The sequence below is a fragment of the Danio rerio genome, chromosome 17, assembly GCF_049306965.1.
Source record: "Danio rerio strain Tuebingen ecotype United States chromosome 17, GRCz12tu, whole genome shotgun sequence".
Lineage (NCBI taxonomy): Eukaryota > Metazoa > Chordata > Actinopteri > Cypriniformes > Danionidae > Danio > Danio rerio.
In genome coordinates, this window is record NC_133192.1 from 425,379 (window position 1) to 445,000 (window position 19,622).

The following is a 19,622-nucleotide window of genomic DNA, read 5'->3' on the forward strand; positions in this document are numbered from 1 at the left end:
AAGGCAATAAATAAATAATAACAATCAGAAGCGAGGTCTGAGAACAGAGATCGCCATCAGAGTCAGAAGAATAACTCTCATTTAAATAAATACAGATAAATGCTGCCAGGGATTGCAAATTGTATTGGGGAACACACATTTTACAGCTGATTGAACATTTCTTGAGGAATGAAAAATGTCTTTGGGGAGGGCACAGTGTTTTTGGGAATGCATGAATTTAGTTTGAATGCAAGGTTCTTCGGGGAATGCATTAGTTTTGCAAAAGAGCACAACGTTTCTTGGGGAATACAAAGTGTGTTGAGAGTTGACAAATATTGTAGTTTTCTTAAAAAATGCACAAATTTTGCCTGAAAATGCAACATTCTTTGGGAAATGGATCTGTTTTTGGCAGGAATCGCACATTTTATTGGAGAACACACACATTTTGCAAGGGATCGCAAATTTCTCAGGGAGCGCAACATTTCATGAGGAATGCCATATTTCTTGGGTGAAAGCGCAAAGCATTTTGGGAATCACGTTAATTTTACCAGAGAATGATATTTTCTTAGGGAACGCACAAAGATTTGTCAGAGTATCTTGATTGTAGGCAAATATTGAGGGTGTCTTAAAGAATGGACAAATTCTTCCAGAGAAAGCAGTGTTTTTGGGTATCTGATTAAGGGTTTGCACATTTTATTGAGGAACATACATTTTACAGAAAATTGCTAATTTCTTGGCGAATAAAAAATGTCTTAGGGGAGAACACAACATTTTATTGGGAATGCATGAATTTTGCCATAAAATGCAAATCTTCTTAGAGATCGCATTCATTTTGCCAGGGAATGACATTTGCTTAGGGAATGCAAGGTTCTTCGGGGAATGCATTAGTTTTGCAAAAAAGCACAACGTTTCTTGGGGAACACAAAGTGTGTTGAGAGTAGACACATATTGTAGGTGTCTTTAAAAAATGCACAAGTTTTGCCTGAGAATGCAACATTTTTTTGGCAGAAAAAAACATCTTTTTTGGCAGGAACTGAACATCGTATTGGAAACACACACATTTCATCAGGCATCGCAAATTTCTCAGGGAACGCAACATTTCATGAGGAAGGCCAAATTTCTTGGGTGAAAGCCCAAAGCTTTTTGAGAATCGCAATAATTTTACCAGAGAGTTATATTTTCTTGGAGAACACACAAATGTTTGTCATAGAATGCATTAGTTTTGCAAAAGAGCTCAATGTTTTGTGGGGAATCATGAATTTTGCCAGAGAACACAAAGCTTCTTGGGGATCACATTGATTTTGCCAGAAAATGCCAATTTTCTTAAGGAAGCACAAATTGTCTTGAGAGTAGACAAATATTGTAGGTGTCTTAAAGAACACATTAATTGTTCCAGAGAAAGCAGTGTTTTTTGGGAAATGTATTAGTTTTGCCAGGGATTGCACATTGTTGCACACAGGGATTGTTATTGGGAACATTTTTTTTCCTTTTTACAGAGAATTGCATATTTCTTGGGGAAGAAAACATATCTTAGTGGAGTTCACAATTTTTGGGGGGATTGCATGAATTTTGCCATAAAATGCAAAGTTTCTAGGAAACACATTGATCTGCCAGGGAATTACATTTGCTAGGGGAATGCAAGGTTCTTTGGGGAATGCATTAGTTCAGCAAAAGAGCTGGGGGAGAACAATAAAACCCCACAGAATGCAATTTTCTTGGGGAATACAAAGTTTCTTGAGAGTAGACAAATATTGAAGGATTCTTCAAAAAAATCAGTAATTTTAAATTATTTTCTTGGGAAACTGATAACGTTTTGTCAGGAACTGCACATTTTATTGGAGAACACACACATTTTGCCAGGGATCACACATTTTCAGGGAACGCAGCATTTCTTGGGAACTTCCTGGGTGAGAGCTCAAAGTTTATTAGGGAAGATATTTCAGGGGAATGCATTAGTTTTGCATGACTTGCATGAGCAGACAAATATTGTACCGTGTTCCACTTCCACACTGCTGTAGGGCTCTGTAGAAGTGGGCTCTTCTATAGTGATCTCTCTACTAACGGTTTCCCTCTCTCTGCATTGCTCTGCAGCTTCCTGCTGAGCTTCAGAAGCGCGTGAGCTCCCACATGGAGAAGCAGCGTTCAGGACGGAGTGTAGCCTTGCATCAGTCCTACACAGATGCCGTTCCCACTGCCGTCATCGGCCGGATCCTGGAGAAACCAGAGTCTGGGAGAAGCTGTCCGGTCACCCGCTCCCCGAGCCCACAGATCCAGGATCTCCCTGATAAAGCTCAGCGGCGTACAGCGTATAAATCCTCCGACCTGTACTGCAGCGATACAGCACTGTACTGTCCTGAGGAGCGGAGGCACGAGCGCTGGACGGAGCGCCGGCAGAGTGCAGACCACAGCGGACAGACCACCGCAGACACGCAAAACAATCCCGAGGACCATCAGCGTCTCCATGCGTTTATGCTCCAGGCCTCCCAATGCTACGACCTGCCCCGAACTCTTTCCACATCCCAGCAGACGTTACACACACACTGGCACGATGGAGACCCAGAGGACCGCCCGACGTTCCTCAAATCCAGCAGCTTCCAGAACGGAGATCGAATGGCGTCATCCACTCCTCAAGGGGGCACTCTCCGCAGTCTCCACCCGATGGACGGATGGATGAGCATGGAGGACATCAACAGCTTCTCCATCTGCAGCCCTGGCCTCATTTCACCGCTGAGCTTCTCCGAGCGCCACTTTATCATCGATCCCGAGATCAAACCGGGTCCGCTTTATGACAGCGTCCGAGACGGAGCCACGCGGTCTCCGCATTACTCCGCATCAGTGGGGTCCAGTCCTGCGCTGAACACCAGGATCAGACTGAAGACCGACAGAGGACAGGCGATCCGCTCCAAAGACAGCGCTCAGGGATCCACTAGAAGATTCTTCATGTCTGAAAACACCCATGATGAGACGGCGGACGCTTCACGCAGAGATTACGCAGAGGAGAGTCGCAGCAGTTCAGCAGAGTCACTGAACCACAGTCTGGGCGTCCAGCGCTTTAAGAAGGAGCCCCAGAAACAGAACACACCGCAGTTTCAGAAGATCGGAAACACGGGACTCAGTCGGAAAGACAGCCTGACGAAAGCACAGCTGTATGGAACGCTGCTGAACTGACAACTACAACAAAGATCTTCTGTAAACCCTCCACAACAGAGCAGCTCATGTGTGTCAAGGGTTTGTTCATCTGAAGGGAAGGTTCTGTCATTATTACTCTCCCTCATGTCATTTCAGTCTCCTGAGAGTTTAGGAAACTGAACGTGGATTGAATGTATTAGCGCAAGTGTGTATAAATCAGCCATCATTTCCCAAATCCAGTCAGTTGGAGGAGGTCAACATCACACACTCCAGCGCTGTCTGAGAGCTCCAGCATCTCATCTAAAGCATCTTCATCTGGGTCTGAAGATGAGCTCAGACACCCCGTGAGGAAGAGTAATAATGACAGAGCTGATATTCTGGGGTGAACTACTCATTTAGACTCTGAATTAAACTGTAAATAAACCATATGTATTATTGTAAACATATATTTATCTGTTTATATTTAATCTGTAGGAGGAGTGTAGCAGATAATCATTAATCCGGTGCTCTTACAGCAGAGGGCTTCTGCTAGCGAAAGCTGTAGTTTCTTCTGACCATCAACTGTTTTTCTCCACAGGACAGAGCAGGAATGTAGTGTGTGTAAAGATGTTCACTTGTGCTCCGCAGGACTGACTGTAGATCAGTGTTTCCTTTGCCTACCATGTCTCTTCAGTGTGTGTCTTTCAGGAGGAGCTTCTTGCACTACTGAACTTATATTAGATGTAAACACACACACTTGAGCACACACACACACACCTGCGCATACACAAGAAGAGCAGTGCAATGTCTACAACACTTGTTTACCTTTATATTTCATTACTATAAGACCAGACAATTGAGCATCCCAGAACACACACACTGCAACACTACACTGAAGTCTGCTCCTGATGACCCTTACAGTGATGTCATTTCCTGTAGTTGTTGTCATTCAAGGTGTGTTTTATCATTTGAAGGGTCACAAGATGGAAAGTCTTACACACACGCACACGCACACACACACACACACACGCACACACACACACACACACACACACACACACACACACACACACACACACTTCTCTGTTTGGTCAAGTGTATGTAAGATTGAATACTGATGAAAAGGCTGATTTTACTTTCAAAAATGTGTTTAAACTTTTTAAAATAACTTAATATTAAATAACTTAATTTAATAATGTTCAAATCAATCCAGTAGCTCCTGTGTAATGTAGATCTAAACCAGCCCACATAAACAAATACTATAGTAATTTATAGTGAATACTACAGTGCTTTTTTAACCATAGCATAGTAAAGTAGATTAAGGTATCTACAGCTGTTTGTTAATGAATGCTCCAGCACACTGTAGTATATTATCACTCGTAAACTGATTAACTGGAAACAGTACTGCAGTATATTTAAGCTGTATTGTAGTACAATATACCCTACAGTTGTAGAAAACTACAGTATTGGATGATTTGTTTATAGTACTAAAGTTGTGTTACCATGGCAACTCTAGAATCACCACAATACATTAGTTACTATAGTAGTTGTAGCGTTACCATGGCAACTCTAGAATCACCACAATACATTAGTTACTATAGTAGTTGTAGCGTTACCATGGCAACTCTAGAATCACCACAACACATTAGTTACTATAGTAGTTGTAGCGTTACCATGGAAACTCTAGAATCACCACAACACATTAGTTACTATAGTAGTTACAGTGTTACCATGGCAACTCTAGAATCACCACAACACATTAGTTACTATAGTAGTTTTAGCGTTACCATGGCAACTCTAGAATCACCACAATACATTAGTTACTATAGTAGTTGTAGCTTTACATTGTAGAATCAGTAGAATCACCACAACAGATTACGTTTTAAACAACTATAAATTACTGTAATATTTCTTCATGTGGGTATTTTGAATTATTAGAAGAAAGCAGCATCTTTTAAATGTAGATTTCTTGAAGGTTCTTATAGTCATCAATGTAAAAAAGCTTTATTTGGCAGAATGTGAACACATCACCAACACACAGAATAATTCTGTAAATGCTCAATGTACTAAAGACAGACAGATCTGATCAGAGAAATGACTCCTGGGACACCTAAACACATCATTCCTCATTCAGACACTGTGATGAACACCGTCTCCTTCTGCTTTATTAAGATGGAGGTGAGCTGGAGCAGTGTTTAAGACTGTAAATGCATGACTGTATCAGCTGCTCTTTATTGTGTGTTTCTGTTCTACCTCAGTCTGCTCAGCCGCTTCCACACGCATGCGTCTATATGTGTGCTGTCTTTCCTGAATAAACCTGTGCTTCTTATTAGTTGAAGGCTTCACGTCTGTCCACATGCACAGTGATTGATCATGGTGTGTAAATGTGATCGCTGTAATGTAGTCCTGGAGTGTAACAGTGCACATCTACAGTGGGTGATTACTGTGCATGTGTAGTTCTACATCATATACTGCAGTGCTGAACCTGGATCAGTGTTCTTCACTATCCTCACGTCCACAGATTGATCTGACCAGTCCAGTCTGCGGTGGCGGCGACGCCGGGGATTATGGGATGCATCTCCACACACACACACGCATGCTCATGAGCCTGTAGTGTCTTCAGTGTCCTCGAGCTCTGATAGTCATAGAAGTGGACAGAACCGGTGGAGCTCCCAGAGGCCACGACACTGCCGTCTGCAGAGAACCCACAATGCACTGCAAACCCCTCCACCTGCACACACACACACACATGCAGAGACAGCTGACACACACTCCTGACTGAATATGATGGTGCACATAAAGACAGGAGACTTGCACATCACTCTGTATATTCTGAAGCACACTGCTGCTGATCAACTAGTATAGTTGTTGTGTTACCATAGCAACTGAGAATCAGCATAATAGATTAATTACTCTAATAGTTGTCGTGTAACCATAGCAACTGTAGAATCACCACAACAGATTAATTACTATAATAGTTGTTGTGTTACCATAGCAACTGTACAATCACCACAACAGATTAATTACTATAATAGTTGTCGTGTTACCATAGCAACTGTAGAATCACCACAACAGATTAATTACTATAATAGTTGTCGTGTTACCATAGCAACTGTAGAATCACCACAACAGATTAATTACTATAATAGTTGTCGTGTTACCATAGCAACTGTAGAATCACCACAACAGATTAATTACTATAATAGTTGTCGTGTTACCATAGCAACTGTAGAATCACCACAACAGATTAATTATTATAATAGTTGTCATGTTACTATAGCAACTGTAGAATCACCACAATAGATAGCAGATTATGTGTGAAAGTGGTTGTGTCTGTCTGAGTGGAGGGATATATGAGTGTCTGTGTGTGTGTGTGTGTGTCTGTGTGTGTGTGTGTGTGTGTGTGTGTGTGTCTGTATATATGTACCTATGTGTGTGTATCTGCATATGTGTTGTGTGTGTCGTGACCTTGTGTCCCTCATATCTGCGTCTCTTGTTCATGCGGTAGGGCCGCTGGTCTGAGAACAGTGCGATGTAGTTTCCGTTGGTCTGAGCGATGAAGCTGTTGTCCAGTGGATGAGCCGTGAGACAGGGACAGGTATATCTCTCCTGTAAAACACACACACACACATACACACACACACACACACACACACACACACTATAACACAGGAGAACAGCTGCTGTACTTCACTGTCAGTACTGATGATTCAGTGCTTCAGTATTCTTCATCTTCTATTGTTATTCCCTCCAGAACTGTCTTGAGCATCTGTCTGCGCTCCCGTCTCACACCTTCAGTAGCCACCGTATTCACCGCGTTCATTGTGTTTGGTCTTGGTCTACTGAGGCTCATTTATTAGAGGAGAACAAACACCACAGTGGAGAATCCCAACAGTGCAGCAGACTCCACTTCTCTCAGTGATATCAGTGCAGGAGCAGCAGGAGCTGAGGAGGTGATGCTCTACTGTGCATCATTGATGAAGACGCGATCACATCATGTTTAATGTGATATTACAGTGTGGCGCATAAATCTACTTCACATCTTTGAATGGAAGCATACTGATGATTATTCAGAACCTCTCCGTCAGCAGTGATTCTTACATGGAAGATCTGGTTGGAGAGTTTGGCGTTGGTCTGGAAGTCCCAGACGATGAGCGTTCGGTCGGCTGAGTCTCGACTGACGGCATCAGTGCTGCTCACGAACTCTCGTCCTGCATTTACAAACAGCAGATCCAGAGTCTGCTGAACTGCAGATCTGTACACATGCAGCACCTGAACACACACACACGCACACATCACACACACATCACACATGGTCAGATTCTAGAAATCAGGTACTTGATAGTTTTGTAAAAAGAAAACACTTTTTTAAATACTCATAATCAGACAATAGCTGCTTTATGAATTACACGTTTACATATTTACAGTAAGTCCAACCATTCTCCTGATTTTTCTCTTTTTTTTAACGTTTATATTTTTTTCTTACTTATATATTATTTCCTTCTACCGCCAACTCTCTTACTATCAACTCTGTGATCGCCAACTCTCTTACTATCAACTCTGTGATCGCCAACTCTCTTACTATCAACTCTGTGATCGCCAATTCTCTTACCGTCAACTCTGTGATCGCCAACTCTCTTACTATCAACTCTGTGATCGCCAACACTGTTACCGTCAACTCTCTTACCGTCAACTCTGTGATCGCCAACTCTCTTACCGTCAACTCTGAGATCGTCAACTCTCTTACATTTAACTCTGTTACTGTCAACTCTGTGAACGTCAACTCTGAGATTGTCAACTCTGAGATCGTCAACTCTGAGATTGTCAACTCTGAGATCGTCAACTCTGAGATCGTCAACTCTGTGAACGTCAACTCTGTGAACGTTAACTCTGTGAACGTCAACTCTGTGAACGTCAACTCTGAGATCGTCAACTCTGTGAACGTCAACTGAGATTGTCAACTCTGAGATTGTCAACTCTGAGATTGTCAACTCTGAGATCGTCAACTCTGAGATCGTCAACTCTGAGATCGTCAACTCTGTGAACGTAAACTCTGTGAACGTCAACTCTGAGATCGTCAACTCTGAGATCGTCAACTCTGTGAACGTCAACTCTGAGATCGTCAACTCTGAGATCGTCAACTCTGTGAACGTCAACTCTGAGATCGTCAACTTTGAGATCGTCAACTCTGTGAACGTCAACTCTGAGATCGTCAACTCTGAGATCGTCAACTCTGTGAACGTCAACTCTGAGATCGTCAACTTTGAGATCGTCAACTCTGAGATCGTCAACTCTGTGAACGTCAACTCTGAGATTGTCAACTCTGAGATTGTCAACTTTGATATCGTCAACTCTGAGATTGTCAACTCTGTGAACGTCAACTCTGAGATCGTCAACTCTGAGATTGTCAACTTTGAGATTGTCAACTCTGAGATTGTCAACTCTGAGATCGTCAACTCTGAGATCGTCAACTCTGAGATCGTCAACTCTGTGAACGTCAACTCTGAGATCGTCAACTCTGAGATCGTCAACTTTGAGATCGTCAACTCTGAGATCGTCAACTCTGTGAATGTCAACTCTGAGATCGTCAACTCTGTGAATGTCAACTCTGTGAACGTCAACTCTGAGATTGTCAACTCTGAGATCGTCAACTCTGTGAACGTAAACTCTGTGAACGTCAACTCTGAGATCGTCAACTCTGAGATCGTCAACTCTGTGAACGTCAACTCTGTGAACGTCAACTCTGTGAACGTCAACTCTGAGATCGTCAACTCTGTGATCGTCTTCTCTGTGAACGTCAACTCTGAGATTGTCAACTCTGACATTGTCAACTTTGATATCGTCAACTCTGAGATCGTCAACTCTGAGATCGTCAACTCTGTGAATGTCAACTCTGAGATCGTCAACTCTGTGAACGTCAACTCTGTGAACGTCAACTCTGTGAACGTCAACTCTGAGATTGTCAACTCTGAGATCGTCAACTCTGTGAATGTCAACTCTGAGATCGTCAACTCTGAGATCGTCAACTCTGTGAATGTCAACTCTGAGATCGTCAACTCTGAGATCGTCAACTCTGAGATCGTCAACTCTGTGAACCTCAACTCTGTGAACGTCAACTCTGTGAACGTCAACTCTGAGATCGTCAACTCTGAGATCGTCAACTCTGAGATCGTCAACTCTGTGAACGTCAACTCTGAGATTGTCAACTCTGAGATCGTCAACTCTGTGAACGTCAACTCTGAGATTGTCAACTCTGAGAACGTCAACTCTGTGAACGTCAACTCTGAGATCGTCAACTCTGTGAACGTCAACTCTGAGATCGTCAACTCTGAGATCGTCAACTCTGTGAATGTCAACTCTGAGATCTGTTGTAAAAAAAAAAATAAATGAGTGAAAAGAGAAGAGAACCCAGTCCAGGAGACTCGAAACAAGCAGAATTCCTTTATTGAGACGTGTTGGTTAATCTGCAGTCATACAGCGTCTTTAAGATGTCCAATGTGTCTGCAAGAGCCTACTAGAGGTCCGCAGTCTGCAAGTTCTTTTACAAGTCTCTCACAAGTCTCACACAAGTCTGAATTAGTCTAAATTGAGACAAAGATTTCATGTCTATATTGTGTTCTTAGGAGGAGGGGATTTGGCTAAACAAAGCATGCAAATTAAGGGTTGTGGTCGGCAGGGTAAACTGCTTCTCAGGTCTAATCTCATCATGTTCTGGAGACAGAAACCGCCTGACCATTTGATTGAAAAGAGAAAACAATAGACACCCCATGCTGTGAAACTGACAATTTGCATTACTTTGGCTTAGCCTGTAATCAGTAAATGTCCCTCCTAGCTGGGATGTTAATGAAATTATATAATTAAAAACCAGAGAATATAACTTTTCAGTTATACGTAGATTATTGTTCATTTGGAATTAGTTGATAGAAATTTATATTTCCACAGATCGTCAACTCTGAGATCGTCAACTCTGTGAACATCAACTCTGAGATCGTCAACTCTGAGATCGTCAACTCTGAGATCGTCAACTCTGAGATCGTCAACTCTGAGATCGTCAACTCTGAGATCGTCAACTCTGAGATCGTCAACTCTGAGATCGTCAACTCTGAGATCGTCAACTCTGAGATCGTCAACTCTGAGATCGTCAACTCTGAGATCGTCAACTCTGAGATCGTCAACTCTGAGATCCCTAACTCTGAGATCGTCAACTCTGAGATCGTCAACTCTGAGATCGTCAACTCTGAGATCGTCAACTCTGTGAATGTCAACTCTGAGATTGTCAACTCTGAGATCGTCAACTCTGTGAACATCGACTCTGAGATCCCTAACTCTGAGATCATCAACTCTGAGATCGTCAACTCTGAGATTGTCAACTCTGAGATCGTCAACTCTGTGAACATCAATTCTGTGAACATCAACTCAGTAAACGTTGACTCTGTGATCGTCAACTCAGTTATCATCAAGTCTGTGAACTTCAACTCTGTGATCCTCAATTTTGTGATCAACTTTTTACGATTAAAACAGTTAAACAACAAGTAACAGCACAAACCGCACAGACTCATGGGAAGACCATACTGACCTTACAGCAGCGTGAGTCCCAGGCTCTGACCTCTGGACTGAAGCCTCCACACAGAAACACATCAGGCTCAGACGGTCGAGGAGCCACACAGCAGACCTTAAACCCGTTCTCCATCCGCACAAGCACCTGACCTAAGAAAACACACACATATACAGTGCAGAAAAAGAGGAAACTACACCAAATAAAAGACAACACTTAAAGGTCCTGTAAAATTATGATAAAGTTCAGATCATTTGATGCTGTCAGTCAGTTTAATCAATAATATGAGCATTTATATACAAGTGAATCGTCAATGAGCTGATTCACACTGAACTGGAACAGCTCTGAATAATGACTCAAGTGTTTTTAAACAACATATACTCTGAATAATCGATCAATTTTGTATCACTGATCCCCTTATTACTGTGAAATGGTCTGTACTGTCTGAAGAGCTTACAGGAATAAATCTGTCAGCTGATTAGTGCTCAAATACAGCCTGATGTTCCTTCAGTTCTGTGCTGATTCACTCAGAGGTATCAAAGCGGCTGGGATAACGAATTACTCCATTAACTACTGATTAATTAACCCGTCCACCATGACAGGATGCATATGATGATATACTCTCGCATGCATATTAATGAACTGATTTGCATATGAGCAGTGGTTTTTCTCTGAACGGTGAGAATGTGTCTGATGTTTGCAAAGCTGATAGGAATCATCCTCCTGCATAATTAATATGCTTCCTCAGTGTTTTTTTAATTAAGAAATGTAATGAGCACAGCGCTGACGGCTGATAAGAAACAGATATGCAGCAAACACACGTCAGCAGAGATGCAGAGCGACTCTATAATGAATCAACAGATGGAGATCAGGATCATCCGTCAGCAGGAGTGAGCTTAAACGTGATATATTAATAGTAGTATACTTAGTTACAATGCATGACCTTACTTTTTATTCTGTAGTAATAAAAAACTTAAACCTGAAATAAAAAGCCATTGTCTTGACCAAGAGGATCTGCTGCAGGTCAGAGCGAGCATCAGAATGGGGAAGAAAGGGGATTTAAGAGACTCTGAACGTGGCATGGTTGTTGCTGCCAGACGGGCTGCTCTGAGTATTTCAGAAACTGCTGATCTACTGGGATTTTCACGCACAACCATCTCTAGGGTTTACAGAGAATGCTCCAACACAGAGGAAATATCCAGTGAACGGCAGTTCTGTGTGCGCAAATGCCTTGTTGATGAGGCCAGAGGTCAGAGGAGAATGATTGATTGGTTCCCAGAGGCCAGACTGGTTCCCGCAACAGTAACTCAAATAAGCACTCGCTACAACCGAGCTCTGCAGAAGAGCATCTCTGAACACACAACACGTCCAACCTTGAGGCGGATGGGCTACAGCAGCAGAAGAGCACACCGGGTGCCGCTCCTGTCAGCTAAGAACAGGAAACTGAGGCTACAATTCACACAGGCTCACCAAAACTGGACAATAGAAGATTGGAGAAACGTTGCTGCTCTGATGAGTCTCCATTTCTGCTCACACATTCGGATGCTCGGCTCACAATTTGGCCTCAACAACATGAAAGCATGGATCATCCTGCCTTGTATCAGCGGTTCAGGCTGGTGGTGGTGGTGTAATGGTGTGGGGGAGATTTTCTTTGGGTCCATTAGTACCAATTGAGCATCAACGCCACAGCCTACCTGAGTATTGCTGCTGACCATGTCCATCCCTTTATGAGCACAGTGTCTCCATCTTCTGATGGCTACTTCCAGCAGGATAACGCAGCATGTCATGAAGCTCAATCATCTCAGACTGGTTTCTTGAACATGACGATGAGTTCACTGTACTCAAATGGCCTCCACAGACACCAGAGCTCAATCCAATAGAGCAGCTTTGGGATGTGGTGGAACGGGAGATTTCCATCATGGATGTGCAGCCGACAAATCTGCAGCAACTGTGTGATGCTATCATGACAATATGGAGCAACATCTCTGAGGAATATTTCCAGTAGCTTGATGAATCTCTGCCATGAAGGATTAAGGCAGATTTGAAGGCAAGAGGGGGTCCGACGCAGTACTAATAAGGTGTACCTAATAAAGTGGCCGGTGAGTGCATTGTGATTTCAGTAAACAAGGCTTCGTTATGTTGAAACGTTTAGAGAATTCAGTGTTTCTCCACTGGGGCTGATCTGTGACATAGCATAAAGTCCACATGAATCACACAAACTCAGATCGCCCTCAGTGGAGAAACACTGAACAGGTTTCATAGTTATTACCTGATCTCAGATCAGTTTTATAAGTACCCCTCTCACTTTAACTCTATTTCCCAGACGTAATGTTGAACTTTAACAGCTGAATTTGAACCACTGAATTAGGGCTGAGCGATAATTCGATATCAATAATTATCACCATATATGATTTTTCGATGAAGCGATAATGACAGTTTGATAATTGCTCGATAATATTTGCGCTCTCTGCGTAACGCTGCACCGGCATTTTGCAGCCCTTCCAGATGCCACACGCAGTACAAGTTTACAGCCATACAGTGTCAGCTGCACTTGGAGGAGTGAGAAAAACTAAGGTGAAAAAGCTCCGAGTCAGACTTGAATCGTCACTACACATCAGTCTGGAGCTACTTAGTTTTTTTGCAATCCGACACACAACAGAGCAACGAGCACTGCATACTGCACAGACGACTCGTGCATCAACAGCAGCAACATCACAAACCTTCATCATTAAAACAGCACCACCCTTATGAAGATGCTAATAACATTACAGACCCAAACAAGTGTTGCTAAACCACCCAGCAGAGTCTCATGTCATCATTTAAGCCGTGCCTTACGAGAAAAATAAACCTCAAAGACAGACGAAAGACATGACAGACGACACCGTCTCAATGAACACTTGAAGCTTGCTGTAATCTACAGGCTGCATTATTAAGGGCATTAGTTACCACATTGATTTCTGTTGTCAAGCTTATCTTTGCTTTTAATATTAGAATATTTGTTTTGAAAAATCTGCAATGTACGGTAAAATAACCTTTATATATTTACAGGACATAATCACTGAGGAGAAATCAGAGGCTCAACACATGATCTTCATGACAAATGCAGCAAATATAGAAGACATTTACAACCGTTATGACAATCAATAGATCATCAAGTAATCGATAGCATCACTAAATAAAGTATATTAAAGGATATTTCACCCTAAATTCACTATACTCACCGTTAAAAGCAGAGTTCATCCACATCTGAACACTCTGTCACCATTAACTCACTGTTCACTTGTTCCAAACCTGTTTTGTTTTTCTGATGTTAATATCCAATAACTTGTAGGTGCTGTCTTTGATTGTTGAAAACTTGAACAGTAAATGCTGAAATAAGATTGTTCTTTTGCTGATTATTTTATTATATTGTCAGGCAGATAAAACATCTCACTAAATGTGTTAAATCAGCTGCACAGAGAGATGTGCATGCTGACAATCTAATAAAATTGATGGAGATAAAGATTTGACATTTATGGTGATAATTATCGATATCGACTGATATGAAAAACATTATGGTGATCGTTTTTTTGCCATATCACCCAGCTCTACACTGAATTTACACAAGCCGATTTCTGAACTGAAGATGGATTTTGAATATTAAACTTTGTACGTGTCAGCAGAACTTAACATTTTGGTAATGTAATTCTGAAAAGGGTGGCGACGCAGTGGTGCAGTGGGTAGCACGTTCGCCTCACAGCAAGAAGGTCGCTGGTTTGAGCCTCGGCTCAGTTGGTGTTTCTGTGTGGAGTTTGCATGTTCTCCCTGCCTCCGCGTGGGTTTCCTCCGGGTGCTCCGGTTTCCCCTACAGTCCAAACACATGCGGTACAGGTGAATTGGGTAGGCTAAATTGTCTGTAGTGTATGAGTGTGTGTGTGTGTGTGGATCTTTCCCAGAGATGGGTTGGCGCTGGAAGGGCATCCGCTGCGTAAAAACTTGCTGGATGAGTTGGCGGTTCATTCCGCTGTGGCGACCCCGGATTAATAAAGCCGACAAGAAAATGAATGAATGAATTCTGAAAAGTTGAAGATTCATTCTTTCACTTTTTTTCGGCTTAGTGCCTTTATTAATCAGGGCTTACCACAGAGGAATGAACTGCTAACTATTCCACCATATGTTTAATGCAGCGGATGCCCTTCCAGCTGCAACCTAACACTGGGAAACACCCATACACTCTTACATTCGCACACATACACTATGGTCAGTTTAGCTTACCTAATTCAAAGGTGAATGTGAAGAGCTGAATTTAAGTAAGGAATGTTTTAATTGAAATATTCACCGCTTAAAGAAACCGCTGTTAAATTTCAGGAGCTAAAAACACAAATTATACACAAAATCATTAAAATACAAGCGCTTGTTAATTCATGCATGATTTTTTCACTCACTGCTATTCAACAAGCTTTATTTGCATACTTCAGGCATTATTTCAGCTCCATTAAAGGCCTTCAGATGTTAATTTTTGACAGCAAACTATTTTCCTGAAGAGTGGTGTGTCAGTATTTCCCCTGCTCTCCCTGATGATCAGCTTATAGTGTCAGCGTCTCCACCCCTGCTCTGAGCTCGTCACTGAACATGTTAATCAGTCTGAGCTCATTAATCCATCAGTGAACGTGTGTAAGCTCATTAACTCACCCGTCTCCAGGTCACTGATCGCCGCCGTGCCGTCAAACGATCCTGACAGTAGGCGTCGCCCGTCGGCGAGCCAGCAGGCATCACGCACCGCCCCCCGGTGGGCGGAGTATGTGTGTAAGCACCGCCCACTGCCGACACCATCCCACACCTGTAAACACACACCAGCATTACTGCTTTAGAGCGGATGAGAAACACACACACACACACACACACACACTCGTTCTTTAACTTTCACAACGGACCAACATCAATAAACCACCTAATTGTTGATATATGATGATTTATCATAACAGTGTTGATAACTCATCTCTAATATCTCATGTGTTTCCTCTTCTCCATGATGACAGCACAGAATATTAGACTAGATATTCTTCAAGACACTAGTGTTCAGCTTACAGTGACATGTAAAGGCTTCACTAGGGTAATTAGGGTAAAGTTAGGGTAATTAGGCAAGTCATTGTATAACAGTGGTTTGTTCTGGAGACAATCCAACACTAATATTGCTGAAGGGGAGAATAATGTTGAGCTTAACATGACTTTAACACTATTAAGAACTGCTTTTATTCTAGCCCAAATAAAACAATTATTAGAGGAAATACTGTGAACAACTCCTCAAACTGTTCAACATCATTTGGCAAATGTTTTTTTTTAATTCTCAGGAGGCAGAATCATTCTGACATCAGCTGTATATGAAATCAGCTCTGAACTGAACATAATGCAGAGAGCAGAAGAGGACGTCTCGTCTCTGACCCAAACACTGAAGCAGTGGGTTATTCATCATGTTCTCATCTTTGATCAGCCCAGAGGGTTACGTCAGAAACACACACACACACACACACACACACACACACACACACACACATTATTAAACACACATGAAAAAGCATCTGATAGCAGCTCTCATATCCTACAGAGTGTCAGATATGAGGAGCCCCAGGAACAAGACACACACACACACACACACACACACAATAACCAGAGCTCAACCAGTCTGTGTACAGCAGTCTGAGTGCAGATCATGCATGTCTCCAGAGTCTCCATACACTGCTGCACATCACACACACACATGCACGCGCACTCTCACTCGACTCTCCTCAAATTCACCTTCACATGCACACACACTTGCTCACCTTCAGCTCTCCTCAAATTCACCTTCACACACACACACACACTCTTCTCCAAATCCCCTTGTGAAATCCCCTTGTGAACACACACTGCTCACACGCTCACAGGATCTCCAATGTTCCTTCAACATGAAACAACAATAAAAGCTTATTTCCACAGTTCTGCCTCTCTGAGAGCAGATCCAGACTCCCAGAGTTCATTCCTCACACACCTTCAGTTTATTTCTAATTAAAAGACAACGACAACAGCATCAGCATCAGCATCATCATCATCAATTATAATGTTTAAATGGAGATGTAATGGCAGTAGCGTGCAGAGAGAGAAATGTACACATGAGGCTGAAGCTTTTCCAAACCAGACATGGATAGAAAAGGAACACAGCAACACAGTAACACCCAGCCAACAGCACTAACACACCCTGGCAACACTTGGCAACATCCTAACAAACACATAGTGACACATAGGCAACCACATACCTGTAGCAACAACCAGGCAACTACATAGCAACGCCCGGGCAAACAAATTAGCGACAGCCTGGCAGCCACATAGCAACACCCAGGCAACCACATGGCAACACTTTGGCGATCCATTTCAAATGGACACAGTGGAAACCTCATAGCGACACCCCAACAAACACTTGGCAATACCCAGGCAACAACATAGTGACACCCTGGAAACCACATGGCAACACTTTTTCAATCACATAGCAACACCTTCGAAACCACAACAACACCTTGGCAACCGGTTGTGGCTATAAGGGATACGGCTGCAGCCAGAAATTCATTCATTCGTTTGTTTTCCTTCATCTTAGTCCCTTTATTCATCAGGGGTCATCACAACAATTTGGCAACTGTATAGCAACACCCTGGAAACCATATAGCAACACCCAGTCAACAGCACTGAAATACCCTGGCAACCACTTGGCAACACACCAGAAACCATATAGCAACACCCTGGCAAACACATAGAGACACCCAAGAAACCACATGGCAATACCCTGGCAACCACATAGCGACACCAAGGCGACCACATGGCAATACCCTGGCAACCACATAGCGACACCAAGACGACCACATGGCAATACCCTGGCAACCACATAGCGACACCGAGGCGACCACATGGCAATACCCTGGTAACCACATAGCGACACCAAGGCGACCACATGGCAATACCCTGGCAACCACATAGTGACACCAAGGCGACCACATAGCAATACCCTGGCAACCACATAGCGACACCGAGGCGACCACATGGCAATACCCTGGCAACCACATAGCGACACTGAGGCGACCACATGGCAATACCCTGGCAACCACATAGCGACACTGATGGCACCACATGGCAATACCCTGGCAACAACATAGCGACACTGAGGCGACCACATGGCAATACCCTGGCAACCACATAGCGACACTGAGGCGACCACATGGCAACACCCTGGCAACCACATAGCGACACTGATGGCACCACATGGCAATACCCTGGCAACCACATAGCGACACTGAGGCGACCACATGGCAATACCCTGGCAACCACATAGCGACACTGAGGCGACCACATGGCAATACCCTGGCAACCACATAGCGACACTGAGGCGACCACATGGCAATACCCTGGCAACCACATAGCGACACTGAGGGCACCACATGGCAATACCCTGGCAACCACATAGCGACACTGAGGGCACCACATGGCAATACCCTGGCAACCACATAGCGACACTGAGGCGACCACATGGCAACACCCTGGCAACCACAAAGCGACACTGAGGGCACCACATGGCAATACCCTGGCAACCACATAGCGACACTGAGGCGACCACATGGCAATACCCTGGCAACCACATAGCGACACTGAGGGCACCACATGGCAATACCCTGGCAACCACATAGCGACACTGAGGCGACCACATGGCAATACTTTGGCAACCACATAGCGACACTGAGGCGACCACATGGCAATACTTTGGCAACCACATAGCGACACTGAGGCGACCACATGGCAATACCCTGGCAATCACATAGCGACAGCGAGGCGACCACATGGCAATACCCTGGCAACCACATAGCGACACTGAGGCGACCACATGGCAATACTTTGGCAACCACATAGCGACAGCGAGGCGACCACATGGCAATACCCTGGCAATCACATAGCGACAGCGAGGCGACCACATAGCAATACCCTGACAACAACATAGCGACACCGAGGCGGCCACATGGCAATACCCTGGCAACCACATAGCGACACTGAGGGCACCACATGGCAATACCCTGGCAACCACATAGCGACACTGAGGGCACCACATGGCAATACCCTGGCAACCACATAGCGACAGCGAAGCGACCACATGGCAATACCCTGGCAACCACATAGCGACACTGAGGCGACCACATGGCAATACCCTGGCAATCACATAGCGACAGCGAGGCGACCACATGGCAATACCCTGGCAACCACATAGCGACACTGAGGCGACCACATGGCAATACTTTGGCAACCACATAGCGACAGCGAGGCGACCACATAGCAATACCCTGACAATCACATAGCGACAGCGAGGCGACCACATAGCAATACCCTGGCAATCACATAGCGACAGCGAGGCGACCACATGGCAATACCCTGGCAACCACATAGCGACACTGAGGCGACCACATGGCAATACCCTGGCAATCACATAGCGACACTGAGGCGACCACATGGCAATACCCTGACAACAACATAGCGACACCGAGGCGGCCACATGGCAATACCCTGGCAACCACATAGCGACACTGAGGGCACCACATGGCAATACCCTGGCAACCACATAGCGACACTGAGGGCACCACATGGCAATACCCTGGCAACCACATAGCGACAGCGAGGCGACCACATGGCAATACCCTGGCAACCACATAGCGACACTGAGGCGACCACATGGCAATACCCTGGCAACCACATAGCGACACTGAGGCGACCACATGGCAATACCCTGGCAACCACATAGCGACACTGATGGCACCACATGGCAATACCCTGGCAACCACATAGCGACACTGAGGCGACCACATGGCAATACTTTGGCAACCACATAGCGACACTGAGGCGACCACATGGCAATACTTTGGCAACCACATAGCGACACTGAGGCGACCACATGGCAATACTTTGGCAACCACATAGCGACAGCGAGGCGACC

The 19,622-nt window shown here is 44.1% G+C and overlaps 2 protein-coding genes across 14 annotated transcripts in view; one reads left to right on the forward strand and one right to left on the reverse strand.

Annotated features, from left to right (window-relative positions):
• Window positions 1-5,416, forward strand: part of begain (brain-enriched guanylate kinase-associated) — a 41,577-nt gene extending 36,161 nt beyond the window's left edge. For 7 of the 10 annotated variants that reach the window (XM_073927958.1, XM_021467250.3, XM_073927960.1 and 4 more), the window contains one exon: window positions 2,071-5,416. In XM_073927958.1, the coding sequence (XP_073784059.1) occupies window positions 2,071-3,147 (1,077 nt within the window). In that variant the 3' untranslated portion in view covers window positions 3,148-5,416. The remainder of the gene's footprint in view (window positions 1-2,070) is intronic. The other 3 variants (XR_012393132.1, XR_012393133.1, XR_012393134.1) reach the window with 1 other exon arrangement.
• The window catches only part of wdr25 (WD repeat domain 25), a 16,992-nt gene continuing 2,436 nt past the window's right edge, over window positions 5,067-19,622 (reverse strand). For 2 of the 4 annotated variants that reach the window (XR_012393139.1, XM_073927982.1), the window contains exons 2-6: window positions 15,314-15,461; window positions 10,664-10,794; window positions 7,189-7,359; window positions 6,556-6,696; window positions 5,067-5,818 (exon numbers count right to left, since the gene is read on the reverse strand). Coding sequence is in view for 3 of the 4 variants with exons in the window: in XM_073927982.1 (XP_073784083.1) it covers window positions 5,597-5,818; window positions 6,556-6,696; window positions 7,189-7,359; window positions 10,664-10,794; window positions 15,314-15,461 (813 nt within the window). In the remaining variant the exon portion in view is untranslated. The remainder of the gene's footprint in view (window positions 5,819-6,555; window positions 6,697-7,188; window positions 7,360-10,663; window positions 10,795-15,313; window positions 15,462-19,622) is intronic. The other 2 variants (XM_073927983.1, XM_073927984.1) reach the window with 1 other exon arrangement.